General features: G+C 58.9%; 2 protein-coding genes across 18 annotated transcripts in view; both read left to right on the forward strand.

Moving 5' to 3' along the window:
• ncor1 (nuclear receptor corepressor 1) overlaps positions 1 to 20,081 on the forward strand; it is a 337,051-nt gene extending 316,970 nt beyond the window's left edge. For 14 of the 15 annotated variants that reach the window (XM_063031052.1, XM_063031065.1, XM_063031064.1 and 11 more), the window contains 2 exons: positions 16,995 to 17,216; positions 18,454 to 20,081. In XM_063031052.1, coding sequence (XP_062887122.1) covers positions 16,995 to 17,216; positions 18,454 to 18,638 — 407 coding nt within the window. In that variant the 3' untranslated portion in view covers positions 18,639 to 20,081. The remainder of the gene's footprint in view (positions 1 to 16,994; positions 17,217 to 18,453) is intronic. The other variant, XM_063031066.1, reaches the window with a different exon arrangement.
• A 125-nt stretch (positions 20,082 to 20,206) lies between these two features.
• zswim7 (zinc finger, SWIM-type containing 7) overlaps positions 20,207 to 21,023 on the forward strand; it is a 42,096-nt gene continuing 41,279 nt past the window's right edge. Inside the window, exon 1 of one of the 3 annotated variants that reach the window (XM_063031076.1) lies at positions 20,207 to 20,492. In XM_063031076.1, the coding sequence (XP_062887146.1) occupies positions 20,451 to 20,492 (42 nt within the window). In that variant the 5' untranslated portion in view covers positions 20,207 to 20,450. The other 2 variants (XM_063031074.1, XM_063031077.1) reach the window with 2 other exon arrangements.

Below are 21,023 nucleotides of genomic sequence, written 5' to 3' on the forward strand. Positions count from 1 at the left end.
CCACCCACCCCATTCCCCATTCACCCACCCACCCACCCACCCACCCCATTCCCCATTCACCCACCCACCCACCCATCCCTCCCCATTCACCCACCCACCCACCCCATTCCCCATTCACCCACCCACCCACCCCATTCCCCATTCACCCACCCCATTCCCCATTCACCCACCCCCCCCACCCACCCACCCCATTCCCCATTCACCCACCCACCCCATTCCCCATTCACCCACCCACCCCATTCCCCATTCACCCACCCACCCACCCACCCACCCCATTCCCCATTCACCCACCCACCCCATTCCCCATTCACCCACCCACCCCATTCCCCATTCACCCACCCACCCCATTCCCCATTCACCCACCCACCCACCCACCCCATTCCCCATTCACCCACCCACCCACCCCATTCCCCATTCACCCACCCACCCACCCCATTCCCCATTCACCCACCCACCCACCCACCCCATTCCCCATTCACCCACCCACCCACCCACCCCATTCCCCATTCACCCACCCACCCACCCCATTCCCCATTCACCCACCCACCCACCCCATTCCCCATTCACCCACCCACCCACCCCATTCCCCATTCACCCACCCACCCACCCCATTCCCCATTCACCCACCCCATTCCCCATTCACCCACCCACCCCATTCCCCATTCACCCACCCCATTCCCCATTCACCCACCCCATTCCCCATTCACCCACCCACCCACCCCATTCCCCATTCACCCACCCACCCACCCCATTCCCCATTCACCCACCCACCCACCCCATTCCCCATTCACCCACCCACCCACCCCATTCCCCATTCACCCACCCACCCACCCCATTCCCCATTCACCCACCCACCCACCCCATTCCCCATTCACCCACCCACCCACCCCATTCCCCATTCACCCACCCACCCACCCCATTCCCCATTCACCCACCCACCCACCCCATTCCCCATTCACCCACCCACCCACCCCATTCCCCATTCACCCACCCACCCACCCCATTCCCCATTCACCCACCCCATTCCCCATTCACCCACCCACCCCATTCCCCATTCACCCACCCACCCCATTCCCCATTCACCCACCCACCCACCCCATTCCCCATTCACCCACCCACCCACCCCATTCCCCATTCACCCACCCACCCACCCCATTCCCCATTCACCCACCCACCCACCCACCCACCCCATTCCCCATTCACCCACCCACCCACCCACCCACCCCATTCCCCATTCACCCACCCACCCCCCCATCCACCCCATTCCCCATTCACCCACCCACCCCATTCCCCATTCACCCACCCACCCACCCCATTCCCCATTCACCCACCCACCCACCCCATTCCCCATTCACCCACCCACCCACCCCATTCCCCATTCACCCACCCACCCACCCCATTCCCCATTCACCCACCCACCCACCCCATTCCCCATTCACCCACCCACCCACCCCATTCCCCATTCACCCACCCACCCACCCCATTCCCCATTCACCCACCCACCCACCCCATTCCCCATTCACCCACCCACCCACCCCATTCCCCATTCACCCACCCACCCCATTCCCCATTCACCCACCCACCCACCCCATTCCCCATTCACCAACCCACCCACCCCATTCCCCATCCCATTCCCCATTCACCCACCCACCCCATTCCCCATTCACCCACCCACCCCATTCCCCATTCACCCACCCACCCACCCCATTCCCCATTGACCCACCCCATTCCCCATTGACCCACCCCATTCCCCATTCACCCACCCACCCACCCCTCCATTCCCCATTCACCCACCCACCCACCCCCCCATTCCCCATTCACCCACCCACCCACCCCATTCACCCACCCCCCCACCCCATTCCCCATTCACCCACCCCCCCACCCCATTCCCCATTCACCCACCCCCCATTCACCCACCCACCCACCCCCCATTCACCCACCCACCCACCCACCCACCCTTCCCCATTCACCCACCCACCCACCCCATTCCCCATTCACCCACCCACCCCATTCCCCATTCACCCACCCACCCACCCCATTCCCCATTCACCCACCCACCCACCCCATTCCCCATTCACCCACCCACCCCATTCCCCATTCACCCACCCACCCACCCCATTCCCCATTCACCCACCCACCCACCCCATTCCCCATTCACCCACCCACCCACCCCATTCCCCATTCACCCACCCACCCACCCCATTCCCCATTCACCCACCCACCCCATTCCCCATTCACCCACCCACCCACCCCATTCCCCATTCACCCACCCACCCACCCCATTCCCCATTTACCCACCCACCCACCCCATTCCCCATTCACCCACCCACCCACCCCATTCCCCATTCACCCACCCACCCACCCCATTCCCCATTCACCCACCCCCCCACCCCATTCCCCATTCACCCACCCCATTCCCCATTCACCCACCCACCCACCCCATTCACCCACCCACCCACCCCATTCCCCGTTCACCCACCCACCCACCCCATTCCCCGTTCACCCACCCACCCACCCCATTCCCCGTTCACCCACCCACCCCATTCCCCGTTCGTCCACCCACCCACCCCATTCCCCGTTCGTCCACCCACCCACCCCATTCCCCGTTCACCCACCCACCCACCCCATTCCCCGTTCACCCACCCACCCACCCCCCCACCCCATTCCCCGTTCACCCACCCACCCACCCCCCCACCCCATTCCCCGTTCACCCACCCACCCCATTCCCCGTTCACCCACCCACCCCATTCCCCGTTCACCCACCCACCCCATTCCCCGTTCACCCACCCACCCACCCCATTCCCCGTTCACCCACCCACCCACCCCATTCCCCGTTCACCCACCCACCCACCCCATTCCCCGTTCACCCACCCACCCCATTCCCCGTTCACCCACCCACCCACCCCATTCCCCGTTCACCCACCCACCCACCCCATTCCCCATTCACCCACCCCATTCCCCATTCACCCACCCACCCACCCCATTCCCCATTCACCCACCCACCCCATTCCCCATTCACCCACCCACCCCATTCCCCATTCACCCACCCACCCACCCCATTCCCCATTCACCCACCCACCCACCCCATTCCCCATTCACCCACCCACCCACCCCATTCCCCATTCACCCACCCACCCACCCCATTCCCCATTCACCCACCCACCCACCCCATTCACCCACCCACCCACCCCATTCCCCATTCACCCACCCACCCCATTCCCCATTCACCCACCCACCCCATTCCCCATTCACCCACCCACCCACCCCATACCCCGTTCACCCACCCACCCACCCCCCCATTCCCCATTCACCCACCCACCCACCCCATTCACCCACCCCCCCACCCCATTCCCCATTCACCCACCCCCCCACCCCATTCCCCATTCACCCACCCCACATTCACCCACCCACCCACCCACCCACCCTTCCCCATTCACCCACCCACCCACCCCATTCCCCATTCACCCACCCACCCACCCCATTCCCCATTCACCCACCCCATTCCCCATTCACCCACCCACCCACCCCATTCCCCATTCACCCACCCACCCACCCCATTCCCCATTCACCCACCCACCCACCCCATTCCCCATTCACCCACCCACCCCATTCCCCATTCACCCACCCACCCACCCCATTCCCCATTCACCCACCCACCCACCCCATTCCCCATTCACCCACCCACCCACCCCATTCCCCATTCACCCACCCACCCCATTCCCCATTCACCCACCCACCCCATTCCCCATTCACCCACCCACCCACCCCATTCCCCATTCACCCACCCACCCACCCCATTCCCCATTTAACCACCCACCCACCCCATTCCCCATTCACCCACCCACCCCATTCCCCATTCACCCACCCACCCACCCCATTCCCCATTCACCCACCCACCCACCCCATTCACCCACCCACCCACCCCATTCCCCGTTCACCCACCCACCCACCCCATTCCCCGTTCACCCACCCACCCACCCCATTCCCCGTTCACCCACCCACCCCATTCCCCGTTCGTCCACCCACCCACCCCATTCCCCGTTCACCCACCCACCCACCCCATTCCCCGTTCACCCACCCACCCACCCCATTCCCCGTTCACCCACCCACCCACCCCATTCCCCGTTCACCCACCCACCCACCCCCCCACCCCATTCCCCGTTCACCCACCCACCCACCCCCCCACCCCATTCCCCGTTCACCCACCCACCCCATTCCCCGTTCACCCACCCACCCACCCCCCCATTCCCCATTCACCCACCCACCCACCCCATTCACCCACCCCCCCACCCCATTCCCCATTCACCCACCCCCCCACCCCATTCCCCATTCACCCACCCCCCATTCACCCACCCACCCACCCACCCACCCTTCCCCATTCACCCACCCACCCACCCCATTCCCCATTCACCCACCCACCCACCCCATTCCCCATTCACCCACCCCATTCCCCATTCACCCACCCACCCACCCCATTCCCCATTCACCCACCCACCCACCCCATTCCCCATTCACCCACCCACCCACCCCATTCCCCATTCACCCACCCACCCCATTCCCCATTCACCCACCCACCCACCCCATTCCCCATTCACCCACCCACCCACCCCATTCCCCATTCACCCACCCACCCCATTCCCCATTCACCCACCCACCCCATTCCCCATTCACCCACCCACCCACCCCATTCCCCATTTACCCACCCACCCCATTCCCCATTTACCCACCCACCCACCCCATTCCCCATTTACCCACCCACCCACCCCATTCCCCATTTACCCACCCACCCACCCCATTCCCCATTCACCCACCCACCCCATTCCCCATTCACCCACCCACCCACCCCATTCCCCATTCACCCACCCACCCACCCCATTCCCCATTCACCCACCCACCCACCCCATTCACCCACCCACCCACCCCATTCCCCGTTCACCCACCCACCCACCCCATTCCCCGTTCACCCACCCACCCCATTCCCCGTTCGTCCACCCACCCACCCCATTCCCCGTTCACCCACCCACCCACCCCATTCCCCGTTCACCCACCCACCCACCCCATTCCCCGTTCACCCACCCACCCCATTCCCCGTTCACCCACCCACCCACCCCATTCCCCGTTCACCCACCCACCCACCCCATTCCCCGTTCACCCACCCACCCACCCCCCCACCCCATTCCCCGTTCACCCACCCACCCACCCCATTCCCCGTTCACCCACCCACCCACCCCATTCCCCGTTCACCCACCCACCCACCCCATTCCCCGTTCACCCACCCACCCACCCCATTCCCCGTTCACCCACCCCCCCACCCACCCACCCCATTCCCCGTTCACCCACCCACCCACCCCATTCCCCGTTCACCCACCCACCCATTCCCCATTCACCCACCCATCCCCGTTCACCCACCCACCCACCCCATTCCCCGTTCACCCACCCACCCACCCACCCCATTCCCCGTTCACCCCCCCACCCACCCACCCCATTCCCCGTTCACCCACCCCCCCACCCACCCACCCCATTCCCCGTTCACCCACCCCCCCACCCACCCACCCCATTCCCCGTTCACCCACCCCCCCACCCACCCACCCCATTCCCCGTTCACCCACCCCCCCACCCACCCACCCCATTCCCCGTTCACCCACCCCCCCACCCACCCACCCCATTCCCCGTTCACCCACCCACCCACCCACCCACCCCATTCCCCATTCACCCACCCACCCACCCCATTCCCCATTCACCCACCCACCCACCCCATTCCCCATTCACCCACCCCCCCACCCACCCACCCCATTCCCCATTCACCCACCCCCCCACCCACCCACCCCATTCCCCATTCACCCACCCCCCCACCCACCCACCCCATTCCCCATTCACCCACCCCATTCCCCATTCACCCACCCCATTCCCCATTCACCCACCCACCCCATTCCCCATTCACCCACCCACCCCATTCCCCATTCACCCATCCACCCCATTCCCCATTCACCCACCCACCCACCCCATTCCCCATTCACCCACCCACCCCATTCCCCATTCACCCACCCACCCCATTCCCCATTCACCCACCCACCCCATTCCCCATTCACCCACCCCCCCACCCCATTCCCCATTCACCCACCCCCCCACCCCATTCCCCATTCACCCACCCCCCCACCCACCCACCCCATTCCCCATTCACCCACCCCCCACCCACCCACCCCATTCCCCATTCACCCACCCCCCCACCCCCCCACCCACCCACCCCATTCCCCATTCACCACCCACCCCATTCCCCATTCACCCACCCACCCCATTCCCCATTCACCCACCCACCCCATTCCCCACCCACCCACCCACCCCATTCCCCATTCACCCACCCACCCACCCCATTCCCCATTCACCCACCCACCCACCCCATTCCCCATTCACCCACCCACCCACCCCATTCCCCATTCACCCACCCACCCACCCCATTCCCCATTCACCCACCCACCCACCCCATTCCCCATTCACCATTCACCCACCCACCCACCCCATTCCCCATTCACCCACCCACCCACCCCATTCCCCATTCACCCACCCACCCACCCCATTCCCCATTCACCCACCCACCCACCCCATTCCCCATTCACCCACCCACCCACCCCATTCCCCATTCACCCACCCACCCCATTCCCCATTCATTCCCCATTCACCCACCCACCCCATTCCCCATTCACCCACCCACCCACCCCATTCCCCATTCACCCACCCACCCACCCCATTCCCCATTCACCCACCCACCCACCCCATTCCCCATTCACCCACCCACCCACCCCATTCCCCATTCACCCACCCACCCACCCCATTCCCCATTCACCCACCCACCCACCCCATTCCCCATTCACCCACCCCATTCCCCATTCACCCACACCCCCACCCACCCACCCCATTCCCCATTCACCCACCCACCCACCCCATTCCCCATTCACCCACCCCATTCCCCATTCACCCACCCCATTCCCCCACCCACCCACCCCATTCCCCATTCACCCACCCACCCACCCCCATTCCCCATTCACCCACCCACCCCATTCCCCATTCACCCACCTCCCCACCCACCCACCCCATTCCCCATTCACCCACCTCCCCACCCACCCACCCCATTCCCCATTCACCCACCTCCCCACCCACCCACCCCATTCCCCATTCACCCACCTCCCCACCCACCCACCCCATTCCCCATTCACCCACCCCCCCCCACCCACCCCATTCCCCATTCACCCACCCCCCCCCACCCACCCACCCCATTCCCCATTCACCCACACCCCCACCCCCACCCACCCACCCCATTCCCCATTCACCCACCCCATTCCCCATTCACCCACCCCATTCCCCATTCACCCACCCCATTCCCCATTCACCCACACCCCCACCCACCCACCCCATTCCCCATTCACCCACACCCCCACCCATCCACCCCATTCCCCATTCACCCACACCCCCACCCACCCACCCCATTCCCCATTCACCCACACCCCCACCCACCCACCCCATTCCCCATTCACCCACACCCCCACCCACCCCATTCCCCATTCACCCACACACCCCATTCCCCATTCACCCACACCCCCACCCACCCACCCCATTCCCCATTCACCCACACCCCCACCCACCCACCCCATTCCCCATTCACCCACACCCCCACCCACCCACCCCATTCCCCATTCACCCACACCCCCACCCACCCACCCCATTCCCCATTCACCCACACCCCCACCCACCCACCCCATTCCCCATTCACCCACACCCCCACCCACCCACCCCATTCCCCATTCACCCACACCCCCACCCACCCACCCCATTCCCCATTCACCCACACCCCCACCCACCCACCCCATTCCCCATTCACCCACACCCCCACCCACCCACCCCATTCCCCATTCACCCACACCCCCACCCACCCACCCCATTCCCCATTCACCCACACCCCCACCCACCCACCCCATTCCCCATTCACCCACACCCCCACCCACCCACCCCATTCCCCATTCACCCACACCCCCACCCACCCACCCCATTCCCCATTCACCCACACCCCCACCCACCCACCCCATTCCCCATTCACCCACCCCATTCCCCACACCCACACCCCCACCCACCCCATTCCCCATTCACCCACCCCCACCCCCACCCACCCACCCCATTCCCCATTCACCCACACCCCCACCCACCCACCCCATTCCCCATTCACCCACACCCCCACCCACCCACCCCATTCCCCATTCACCCACACCCCCACCCACCCACCCCATTCCCCATTCACCCACACCCCCACCCACCCACCCCATTCCCCATTCACCCACACCCCCACCCACCCACCCCATTCCCCATTCACCCACACCCCCACCCACCCACCCCATTCCCCATTCACCCACACCCCCACCCACCCACCCCATTCCCCATTCACCCACACCCCCACCCACCCACCCCATTCCCCATTCACCCACACCCCCACCCACCCACCCCATTCCCCCACCCACACCCCCACCCACCCACCCCATTCCCCATTCACCCACACCCCCACCCACCCACCCCATTCCCCATTCACCCACACCCCCACCCACCCACCCCATTCCCCATTCACCCACACCCCCACCCACCCACCCCATTCCCCATTCACCCACACCCCCACCCACCCACCCCATTCCCCATTCACCCACCCCACCCCCACCCACCCACCCCATTCCCCATTCACCCACACCCCCACCCACCCACCCCATTCCCCATTCACCCACACCCCCACCCACCCACCCCATTCCCCATTCACCCACACCCCCACCCACCCACCCCATTCCCCATTCACCCACCCCATTCCCCCACCCACCCACCCCATTCCCCATTCACCCACACCCCCACCCACCCACCCCATTCCCCATTCACCCACACCCCCACCCACCCACCCCATTCCCCATTCACCCACACCCCCACCCACCCACCCCATTCCCCATTCACCCACACCCCCACCCACCCACCCCATTCCCCATTCACCCACACCCCCACCCACCCACCCCATTCCCCATTCACCCACACCCCCACCCACCCACCCCATTCCCCATTCACCCACACCCCCACCCACCCACCCCATTCCCCATTCACCCACACCCCCACCCACCCACCCCATTCCCCATTCACCCACACCCCCACCCACCCACCCCATTCCCCATTCACCCACACCCCCACCCACCCACCCCATTCCCCATTCACCCACACCCCCACCCACCCACCCCATTCCCCATTCACCCACACCCCCCACCCACCCCATTCCCCATTCACCCACACCCCCACACCCACCCCATTCCCCATTCACCCACACCCCCACCCACCCACCCCATTCCCCATTCACCCACACCCCCACCCACCCCATTCCCCCACCCACCCCCACCCACCCACCCCATTCCCCATTCACCCACACCCCCACCCACCCACCCCATTCCCCATTCACCCACACCCCCACCCACCCACCCCATTCCCCATTCACCCACACCCCCACCCACCCACCCCATTCCCCATTCACCCACACCCCCACCCACCCACCCCATTCCCCATTCACCCACACCCCCACCCACCCACCCCATTCCCCATTCACCCACACCCCCACCCACCCACCCCATTCCCCATTCACCCACACCCCCACCCACCCACCCCATTCCCCATTCACCCACACCCCCACCCACCCACCCCATTCCCCATTCACCCACACCCCCACCCACCCACCCCATTCCCCATTCACCCACACCCCCACCCACCCACCCCATTCCCCATTCACCCACACCCCCACCCCCCACCCCATTCCCCACACCCCCACCCACCCACCCCATTCCCCATTCACCCACCCCCACCCACCCACCCCATTCCCCATTCACCCACACCCCACCCCCCACCCCATTCCCCATTCACCCACACCCCCCCCACCCACCCCATTCCCCATTCACCCACACCCCCCACCCACCCACCCCATTCCCCATTCACCCACACCCCCACCCACCCACCCCATTCCCCATTCACCCACACCCCCACCCACCCACCCCATTCCCCATTCACCCACACCCCCACCCACCCACCCCATTCCCCATTCACCCACACCCCCACCCACCCACCCCATTCCCCATTCACCCACACCCCCACCCACCCACCCCATTCCCCATTCACCCACACCCCCACCCACCCACCCCATTCCCCATTCACCCACACCCCCACCCACCCACCCCATTCCCCATTCACCCACACCCCCACCCACCCACCCCATTCCCCATTCACCCACACCCCCACCCACCCACCCCATTCCCCATTCACCCACACCCCCACCCACCCACCCCATTCCCCATTCACCCACACCCCCACCCACCCACCCCATTCCCCATTCACCCACACCCCCACCCACCCACCCCATTCCCCATTCACCCACACCCCCACCCACCCACCCCATTCCCCATTCACCCACACCCCCACCCACCCACCCCATTCCCCATTCACCCACACCCCCACCCACCCACCCCATTCCCCATTCACCCACACCCCCACCCACCCACCCCATTCCCCATTCACCCACACCCCCACCCACCCACCCCATTCCCCATTCACCCACACCCCCACCCACCCACCCCATTCCCCATTCACCCACACCCCCACCCACCCACCCCATTCCCCATTCACCCACACCCCCACCCACCCACCCCATTCCCCATTCACCCACACCCCCACCCACCCACCCCATTCCCCATTCACCCACACCCCCACCCACCCACCCCATTCCCCATTCACCCATTCCCCATTCACCCACACCCCCACCCACCCACCCATTCCCCATTCACCCATTCCCCCCCCACCCCCACCCACCCCATTCCCCATTCACCCACCCACCCCCACCCCACCCATTCCCCATTCACCCACACCCCCATTCCCCACCCCATTCCCCATTCACCCACCCCCACCCACCCACCCCATTCCCCATTCACCCACACCCCCACCCACCCACCCCATTCCCCATTCACCCACACCCACACCCCACCCACCCACCCCCCCCACCCACCCCATTCCCCATTCACCCACACCCCCACCCACCCACCCCATTCCCCATTCACCCACACCCCCACCCACCCACCCCATTCCCCATTCACCCACACCCCCACCCACCCACCCCATTCCCCATTCACCCACACCCCCACCCACCCACCCCATTCCCCATTCACCCACACCCCCACCCACCCACCCCATTCCCCATTCACCCACACCCCCACCCACCCACCCCATTCCCCATTCACCCACACCCCCCCCACCCACCCACCCCATTCCCCATTCACCCACACCCCCACCCACCCACCCCATTCCCCATTCACCCCACCCACCCCATTCCCCATTCACCCACACCACCCACCCCATTCCCCATTCACCCACACCCCCACCCACCCACCCCATTCCCCATTCACCCACACCCCCCCCCACCCCACCCCATTCCCCCACCCACCCACCCCATTCCCCATTCACCCACACCCCCACCCACCCACCCCATTCCCCATTCACCCACACCCCCACCCACCCACCCCATTCCCCATTCACCCACCCCATTCCCCATTCACCCACCCCCACCCACCCACCCCATTCCCCATTCACCCACCCCATTCCCCATTCACCCACACCCCCACCCACCCACCCCATTCCCCATTCACCCACACCCCCACCCACCCACCCCATTCCCCATTCACCCACACCCCCACCCACCCACCCCATTCCCCATTCACCCACACCCCCACCCACCCACCCCATTCCCCATTCACCCACACCCCCACCCACCCACCCCATTCCCCATTCACCCACACCCCCACCCACCCACCCCATTCCCCATTCACCCACACCCCCACCCACCCACCCCATTCCCCATTCACCCACACCCCCACCCACCCACCCCATTCCCCATTCACCCACACCCCCACCCACCCACCCCATTCCCCATTCACCCACACCCCCACCCACCCACCCCATTCCCCATTCACCCACACCCCCACCCACCCACCCCATTCCCCATTCACCCACACCCCCACCCACCCACCCCATTCCCCATTCACCCACACCCCCACCCACCCACCCCATTCCCCATTCACCCACACCCCCACCCACCCACCCCATTCCCCATTCACCCACACCCCCACCCACCCACCCCATTCCCCATTCACCCACACCCCCACCCACCCACCCCATTCCCCATTCACCCACACCCCCACCCACCCACCCCATTCCCCATTCACCCACACCCCCACCCACCCCATTCCCCATTCACCCACACCCCCACCCACCCACCCCATTCTCCATTCACCCACACCCCCACACTCCCACCCCATTCCCCATTCACCCACACCCCCACCCACCCACCCCATTCCCCATTCACCCACACCCCCACCCACCCACCCCATTCCCCATTCACCCACACCCCCACCCACCCACCCCATTCCCCATTCACCCACACCCCCACCCACCCACCCCATTCCCCATTCACCCACACCCCCACCCACCCACCCCATTCCCCATTCACCCACCCACCCCATTCCCCATTCACCCACCCACCCCATTCCCCATTCACCCACACCCCCACCCACCCCATTCCCCATTCACCCACACCCCCACCCACCCACCCCATTCCCCATTCACCCACACCCCCACCCACCCACCCCATTCCCCATTCACCCACACCCCCACCCACCCACCCCATTCCCCATTCACCCACACCCCCACCCACCCACCCCATTCCCCATTCACCCACACCCCCACCCACCCACCCCATTCCCCATTCACCCACACCCCCACCCACCCACCCCATTCCCCATTCACCCACACCCCCACCCACCCACCCCATTCCCCATTCACCCACACCCCCACCCACCCCATTCCCCATTCACCCACACCCCCACCCACCCACCCCATTCCCCATTCACCCACACCCCCACCCACCCACCCCATTCCCCATTCACCCACACCCCCACCCACCCACCCCATTCCCCATTCACCCACACCCCCACCCACCCACCCCATTCCCCATTCACCCACACCCCCACCCACCCACCCACCCCATTCCCCATTCACCCACACCCCCACCCACCCACCCCATTCCCCATTCACCCACACCCCCACCCACCCACCCCATTCCCCATTCACCCACACCCCCACCCACCCACCCCATTCCCCATTCACCCACACCCCCACCCACCCACCCCATTCCCCATTCACCCACCCACCCCATTCCCCATTCACCCACCCACCCCATTCCCCATTCACCCACCCACCCCATTCCCCATTCACCCACCCACCCCATTCCCCATTCACCCACCCACCCCATTCCCCATTCACCCACCCACCCCATTCCCCATTCACCCACCCACCCCATTCCCCATTCACCCACCCCATTCCCCATTCACCCACCCACCCCATTCCCCATTCACCCACCCCCCCCATTCCCCATTCACCCACCCCATTCCCCATTCACCCACCCCATCCCCCAACTCCCCCACCCACCCACCCCATCCCCCAACTCCCCCACCCACCCACCCCATCCCCCAACTCCCCCACCCACCCACCCCATCCCCCAACTCCCCCACCCACCCACCCCATCCCCCAACTCCCCCACCCACCCACCCCATCCCCCAACTCCCCCACCCACCCACCCCATCCCCCAACTCCCCCACCCACCCACCCCATCCCCCAACTCCCCCACCCACCCACCCCATCCCCCAACTCCCCCACCCACCCACCCCATCCCCCAACTCCCCCACCCACCCACCCCATCCCCCAACTCCCCCACCCACCCACCCCATCCGCCAACTACCCCACCCACCCACCCCATCCCCCAACTACCCCACCCACCCACCCCATCCCCCAACTCCCCCACCCACCCACCCCATCCCCCAACTCCCACCCCATCCCCCAACTCCCACCCCATCCCCCAACTCCCCCACCCACCCACCCACCCCATCCCCCAACTCCCCCACCCACCCACCCACCCCATCCCCCAACTCCCCCACCCACTCACCCACCCACCCCATCCCCCAACCCCATCCTCCTTCCGGGCTTTACTACAGCTACCAGAAAAAACTGGACAGCTGCCAAAACAGCACAAGCACTACACCGATGGGGCACCCAACAAACCCCTGTGTAGCCTCAACCTATGATGTTCTCCACCTGGTCCAAATATGCCCTGTCACCAAGATCCGAAACTGCTTTGCCACGGTCCATCAATATGGCCATGAGCTGGAGGAGTGGATCGACAAAAAACAATTAGAAGTGTGAAGAGAAAAACACCTGCCATATGAAACAACTACTAAATGTACAGACAAGATGTTTCAATTGAGTTGTAGTAAAAATACATCTGTTTGTGGAAGGTCCAACTGCTGGTGAGTCAGTACCCTGCCAAAACTACACCATGAAGACAAAAGGACACTCTTAAGTAGCTCTGCAAAAAGGTTATTCAGAAGCAAAAGTCGGGAGATGGATACAAGAAAATTCCAAGTCATTGAATATCCCTCGGATTACAGTTTACATCAATAATCAAGGCATGGAAAGAATATGACACAGCGGAAAATCTGCTTAGAGCAGGCTGTCCTCAAAAACCGAGTGACCGTGCAAGAAGGGGGCTAGTGAGAGAGGTCACCAAGAGACCTGTGACAACTTTGGAGGAGTTACAAGCTTCAGTGGCTGAGATGGGAGGATACAACAACTGTGCCCAGGTGCTTCTCCAGTCGCAGCTTTATGGGAGACTGGCAAAGAGAAAGCCACTATTGGAAAAAAAACTCACCTGAAATCTTGGCTAGACTTTGCCAGAAGGCCCGTGGGAGACTCAAGTCGGTTGGAAGCAGGTTCTGTGGTGTGATGAAACCAAAATTAAGCCTTTTGTCCATCAAGACTAAACGCTATGTTTGGCATAAGCCAAACACCATACAACATCAAAAACACACTATCCCTTCCATGAAGCATGGTAGTGGCTGTATCATGCTGTGGGGATGCTTCACTGCAGCAGGCCCTAGAAGGCTTGTGAAGGTCGAGAGTGAAATAAATGCAGCCAAGTAGAGGGAAATCCTGGAGGAAAACCTGATGCTGTCTGCAAGAGAACTGTGACTTGGGAGAAGATTTGTTTTCCAGCAAGACAGTGACCCCAAGCATAAAGCGAAAGCTACACAGGAATGGCTTAAAAACAAAAAGTTAATGTCCTGGAGTGGCTAAGTCAGAATCTTGACCTCAAACCAATTGAGAATTTGTGGCTGGGCTTGAAAAGGGCTGTTCATTAACAATTCCCCATGCAATCTGACAGAGCTTGAGCAGTTTTGTAAAGAAGAATGAGGAAAAATTAGTATCCAGATGTGCAAAGCTGATAGAGACCTATACATGTAGACTCAAGGCTGTAATTGCTGTCAAAGTTGCATCTACTAAATACTGACTTGAAGGGTGTGAGTAATTATGCAATCAATTATTTTGTGTTTAATAATTGTAATAAATTTAGATCAATTTGTAGAAAGCTGTGTGAAAATGGCCCATAGGATCACTGGGGACCCAAGCCATCCCAACCACAATCTATTCCTGCTGCTACCATCTGGGAAACAGTACCGCTGCATAAAAGCCAGGACCAGCAGGATCCAGGATAGCTTCTTCCACCAGGCTATCAGACTGATGAACTCATGCTGACTTGAGTGCACTCTATATTACATTGACTGTTCTATTTATTATAAATTACAGTGATTGCACATTTAGATTGAGATGTAACATAAAGATTAAGAAATTCAATTCAGGCTGCCATATCTTTAACAATACAGCCCCGAATAAGCCCTTTCACCCCTTTGAGCCACACTACCCAACAACCCTGATTTAACCGTAACCCATTCACAGGCCAATTAAAGTATGTCTTTAGACTGTGGGAGGAAACCAGAGCACCCGGGAAAACCCATGCATTCCACAGAGAGAATGTACAAGCTCCTTAGATTGAACTCTGATGCTTCAAGCTGTGATAGTGTCACATTAACCACTACACTACAATGGTGCCCACTTTTACTTGGATTACTTTTTTAAATAAGGGTTACTCAATCTGTACCTTTTCTGTGAATTATGCCTCACCACTTTACCATAGTCGACTATAGTGGTGAAAAACAGCAATGTTGTAAAGGTGTATAACTTGGTTTGGAATAGTCTTGATCTCTGTCCATTGAAATACTGAAGAATATTCAGAGTAAACTTTAGCATTGGAACTGGGAGTTACATCTATCAGGAAGAATTAAAAGGGGTGAGGCCTTTTTCTGTAGAAGTGAATAAATTTGAAGGGTGTTTAAATGGAATTTGTTAAGGAAGGCATTGGGATATTTCCTTGGGACACCAATGCAAGGGATCAATATAAAATGATCTTTCATGAATTCAGACTGGTGAGAACGTTGAACTCAATAGCACGAAGTTCAGTTGAGTTGACAGGAATAGGAGGAACACATGAAGAATGGGAACAGAAAATTTGCTGGCATGATCCAGATGAAGAAAATGTAAAGAAGTTCTTGTGGAGTATGATGGCCAATGTCTACAATTGGCATCCATCCTCTAGTTCTAAACCAGCAGTATTAGGTAATAAGCTGTTAAAGTGTAAAATCCAGTCGCTTCATAAAACTTGATTAAACTTGTCTGCTTATTTATCCAGTTTATATTTTATAATGCTGACTGCAGACAGCTTGTGGTGCTGTAACAACAAGAATGGACTGAATGTGAAGCAGTGACTTTCTGTGCTGAATTCTTTTAACTTCATGGTTCTGCTTTGCAACCTCTGTGTAGGATCTGAAGTCACTGAGTCTATTCATTGCTGTTGCTTTGCTTGTTGGAGCTTGCAGCTTGCAAAACAAGTGCTGACTTGTGGTTTTCCTGTTCTTTCTCTGCCTGTCTGTGCCTTTCTCTCTCCCTCCCTTGACTGACTTCCCTTCACCCTCTCCAACTGTTTCCTCCCATCTCCCATCTCCCAGGCGGAGTCAGTGCTCGGACTAATTCCTTTGCAGATCCGGCCAGTAATCTCGGCCTCGAGGACATTATCAGGAAAGCCTTAATGGGGAAATATGATGACAAAGGAGAAGACCACCAAGGGGTTCTAGCCCACCCTGTGAGTGCGACGCAGGACAACATGAGCACTAGCATCCCTGTGTCTGCTGATGCTCGGACTGAGGAGGCTAATCCGTCACCTCCGTCAGGTTAGTGCGTGGCTGAGGAAGCATTGGCAGCAGCTGGTGCAGCGTCCAATTCTGCCATGGACGTGGGGTGCTGAGTAGGACCTTGTACAGGCTCCTGCTGAAATCTCAGCATTGCCACAGGAAAAATGAAAGGGAGATTTGCCCCAAAAGCAGCCCCACCTCCATCGTTACCACTGCCTCAGCTCAACTGCTGAAGCCTCTGTCCATGATTTTGTTACCTGTGACTTTGACTTTGGCAACAAATTCTGTATAGATTTAAGATCATGTGAAACTTTGGTACTGTAATTTGTGCCGTCCCCTTTACCTGTTGATCCACGCTGGTTCCTGGTTAAGCTGTTAAAATTTTCATCTCTCCATGGCCCCACCCCTCTCAGTCCCTCTCATTTCATCCAGTCCTATACCTGTCCGGACATCTCTGCACACCTCCAGTTATAGCCTCTCAACAATTCGGCAATGGCAGCCAGTTGCAAAGACCCAAAGCTCTGGAATTCTTCCCTCATGCTCTCCGCCTCTACTCTTCTCACTTCCTTTAAAGTGCTCCTTAAAACCTATCTCTCTGATGAAGCTTGTGGTCATCTACCCTAATCTGTGTCTCGGTGTTAAATTTTGTTGATAACCATTCCTGTTGAAGCATCTCGAGATGCTCTGTACATGTTGATAGCATGGCTATATGCAGATTGCTACTTTGACTTTTTATTTTGGAAAAAGGCTTTGATCTTTTTTTTGTCTACACTTGCACTTTATTGCCTTGATTTTTCTCTGGCCACTGGGTATCTGTTGAATCAGCCGGTAGTCACTGTTCCATGCTCCTCATTGTTCCACTCCACAGCACTGCCCACCTACCCTTTCTGACCTGACTTGTTTAGCAATTTTCAACAAAAGTATTTTGTGCCTTTTATCTTCAAGCTACTTTTAAAGCGCTGAATATCTTTCCAGTTGTATGGCTATGCATCTCAGTCCGAGGGTCACTTCTATAGCATGATAACAGACACCATCATGAACTCTTCCCTTTTCTCAATCTGAACAAAGCAGCCTCACCCTGACCACACCTTCTTACTCCACACCTGTCCATCTTGGCTTGGTGTCCACATTATAGTTCTCTGAAAGTTACTTGGAGCACCTACTGCATTAAAGTTGCCCTATAAGAGGATGTAGGGTATTTTCTACAGTGCAGAAACATGGTGAACAATGGGACAGTAAAGAATGCAAATTAACTGCCTTGTGTCTTCTTATCCAGGTTCAACTGCGTTCCCATATAACCCACTGACGATACGTATGATGAGTGTGGCACCAACATCCATCGCCTGTGCACCCCCAACCATGGGCCAAGCCAGTTCACATCCACCGACCAGGACGTGGGAGCGTGAACCAGCTCCCTTACTCTCCTCACAGTACGAGACACTGTCAGATAGTGATGACTGAATTCCAAAGTCTGACTAAGATTTTACAAAGTGTTTCCAGTCTGCAGGCCACAGACAAGAGACTCTTCAGGAGCCTGAGTCAGTGATTAAAATAACCGAGCATTTGTTCACAGCCAAATGCAAAGCAGTCTCCAGTTCCTTTGAGCAGATGTAGATTGGAATGTCACTGCTGATCAGAAGTTTGTGTAGAATTCACAAAGACGTTTTCTGCTCTCCATTTATTTTTTAAAAAAACTCTTTAAATCATTCTTGTGTATTATAGAATTTTTCTCCCTATGTATCATGCTACCAATCTTACACATTCTTAAACAGTGAATTTGATTGCTACAAAATGTAGGATATACATCAATGAGGTGAGCCCAAAGGACTGGTGTATTCATTGTAAATTGTTTCATTTTGTCTTTAATTATTTAGCAGTACTGCTATGATATTAATGCATGGATGTATTATGATTCATTGTAAGATGCGATTTGAAGGGAGTATGTACCCTGGTGTGTTTGGGCTCAGGAAGAGGCCTCACCGTACAACTGTGCACAATGTTAACCCAAAGGGAACATCCTGTACCTCCACCTCATGCTTCTGCATTTCTTCCCTCCCCCACTGCTTGCAAAACAAAATAGTTTGAAAGTCTGAGAAATGTAAGAAGATCTCAAAGATGCTTCCAGAAGTTAATCTTTTGTTTTTATGGTGGAAATGGGAGAGAGCTGTTTCCTCAAGAGGTTTAATGGTTGGACTGAAGCTGGAAATCTATCTCAGGTGGAAGATGACATTCTGTCCTGCCTGCTGGATGGAGCCTCTTAACACTGGATGCCAGGGTCACACTTCAAATGGAGTTCCTATGGGTGGTTGGCAGTCTGTTTCTGTTATGATCTCAGAAGATTGTAGCAATTATTTGCACATTGCCTCTCACACATTGGAGAGCGGCAGAGGTCAAGGGAGATGGTAGTATGTATCACCCAGTAACATCTGGATGGAGTTGTGTGGAGTTGTGAAGAATTCTAAACTTCACTCAAAGTTTACTGAGATTCCTGTGCTGCCTGACTGCTGATTGCAAGTGTTAAAGTATCTCTTCAGCTTTCGTCCTCAATGCTGGATGTGTTTTTTTGCAACTTTGAAAATGCATGTTTCTCCCTAGCTTGGGAGATGTCCTGCAAATAATCATAATGCTGACTGTGGACTATTGAGGTTGAAGGAACTCCACAAAGAGTTCCTCATCTGGAATGGGTCATGTTATTTTCTTTGTTCAGGACTGCCAACAGCTTTCACAGCACGACAGGGGTTGAATTCTGATAATTATTTTAACTGCACTGTATTGTAACTGCAACCTCCCTTCCTGCCTGCCCGCCAGCCAACCCAGGCTAACATCTGCCTTTTAAAGTAGCTCACCATTCCAAAAGTCAGACCATTCATGTAAATGTTATTAGCCTGAAATAAAGATGGCATCTGATTTCAGTCTTTTAAATCGGCTCTTTTATTTTCGTCATTCCCACCGTTCTCACTACTCTCCTCCAATGTCGTGACATCTGCTGTTTTCCCCCTCTGAATTCCTCCGTTTCCCATTCACCTGCCAGTCTCCCATCTCTACCCCCTACCGGTCATATCCGAATTCTTCCTCATACTCCCTCTTTCCTCTGTACTGGCGATCTTCACTCTCGGTCCTGATGAAGGGTTTCGAACCCTAATCGTTTCTTTCCTTTCAGAGGTAAGTTCCTCCAGTAGGTTGCGTGTTAAAACGCAGCTACATTGCTAAACGTTTCCGCCATTGGGCGCGTGGGGCGGGGCCTGCGATCCGGGCCGCAAAGGATCTTGGGAGATGGAGTTCTTTGTTGCTACCAGAATGCAGCGCGCGCAAGAGGTAAGTGGCGTGGTTTCGGGCCGTGGAATCCCACCCTCGCCTCAACCAGTACATCCCTGACCCAGTCCTTCACAGCAGCCCCACCTTCCCGTCCCCGGTCGAATCCCACCACGGCCCCGCTTCCTACTCCTGTTCGGACACAGACCCACTTTCCCCGAGCTGGCTGACAGAGGGAGGAGATGTTTCTTGCCCCAGAGGCTCGGTGTCCGAGGATCTGCCGTCACAGGTCAGCTGTGACGTGAGGCCGAATGCTCGCCTCCTTCGTCAGTTCTGAATGTACGTTTGCGTTACGTTATGAGTTAATAAGTGGTTTAAAATAGAGACCAGAGTGCCAATACAGTTAGTGGAGAGATTATGGAGGAAGATGTTGGCAAGGCCTCAGGCAAAGCCAGGAATCAAAGGGTTGAACATGGTGCGACTCATGTCCTGAGCTGCGTATATAGTATTTCATTGAAAGAAGTACTGTATCGTACGTGGATCAACACTTGGAATTATGATGTTGTAGCCATTAGTGAGACTGGGTTGCAGGAG

The sequence above is a fragment of the Mobula hypostoma genome, chromosome 23 (genome assembly GCF_963921235.1).
Source record: "Mobula hypostoma chromosome 23, sMobHyp1.1, whole genome shotgun sequence".
In the NCBI taxonomy this organism is placed as follows: Eukaryota; Metazoa; Chordata; class Chondrichthyes; order Myliobatiformes; family Myliobatidae; genus Mobula; species Mobula hypostoma.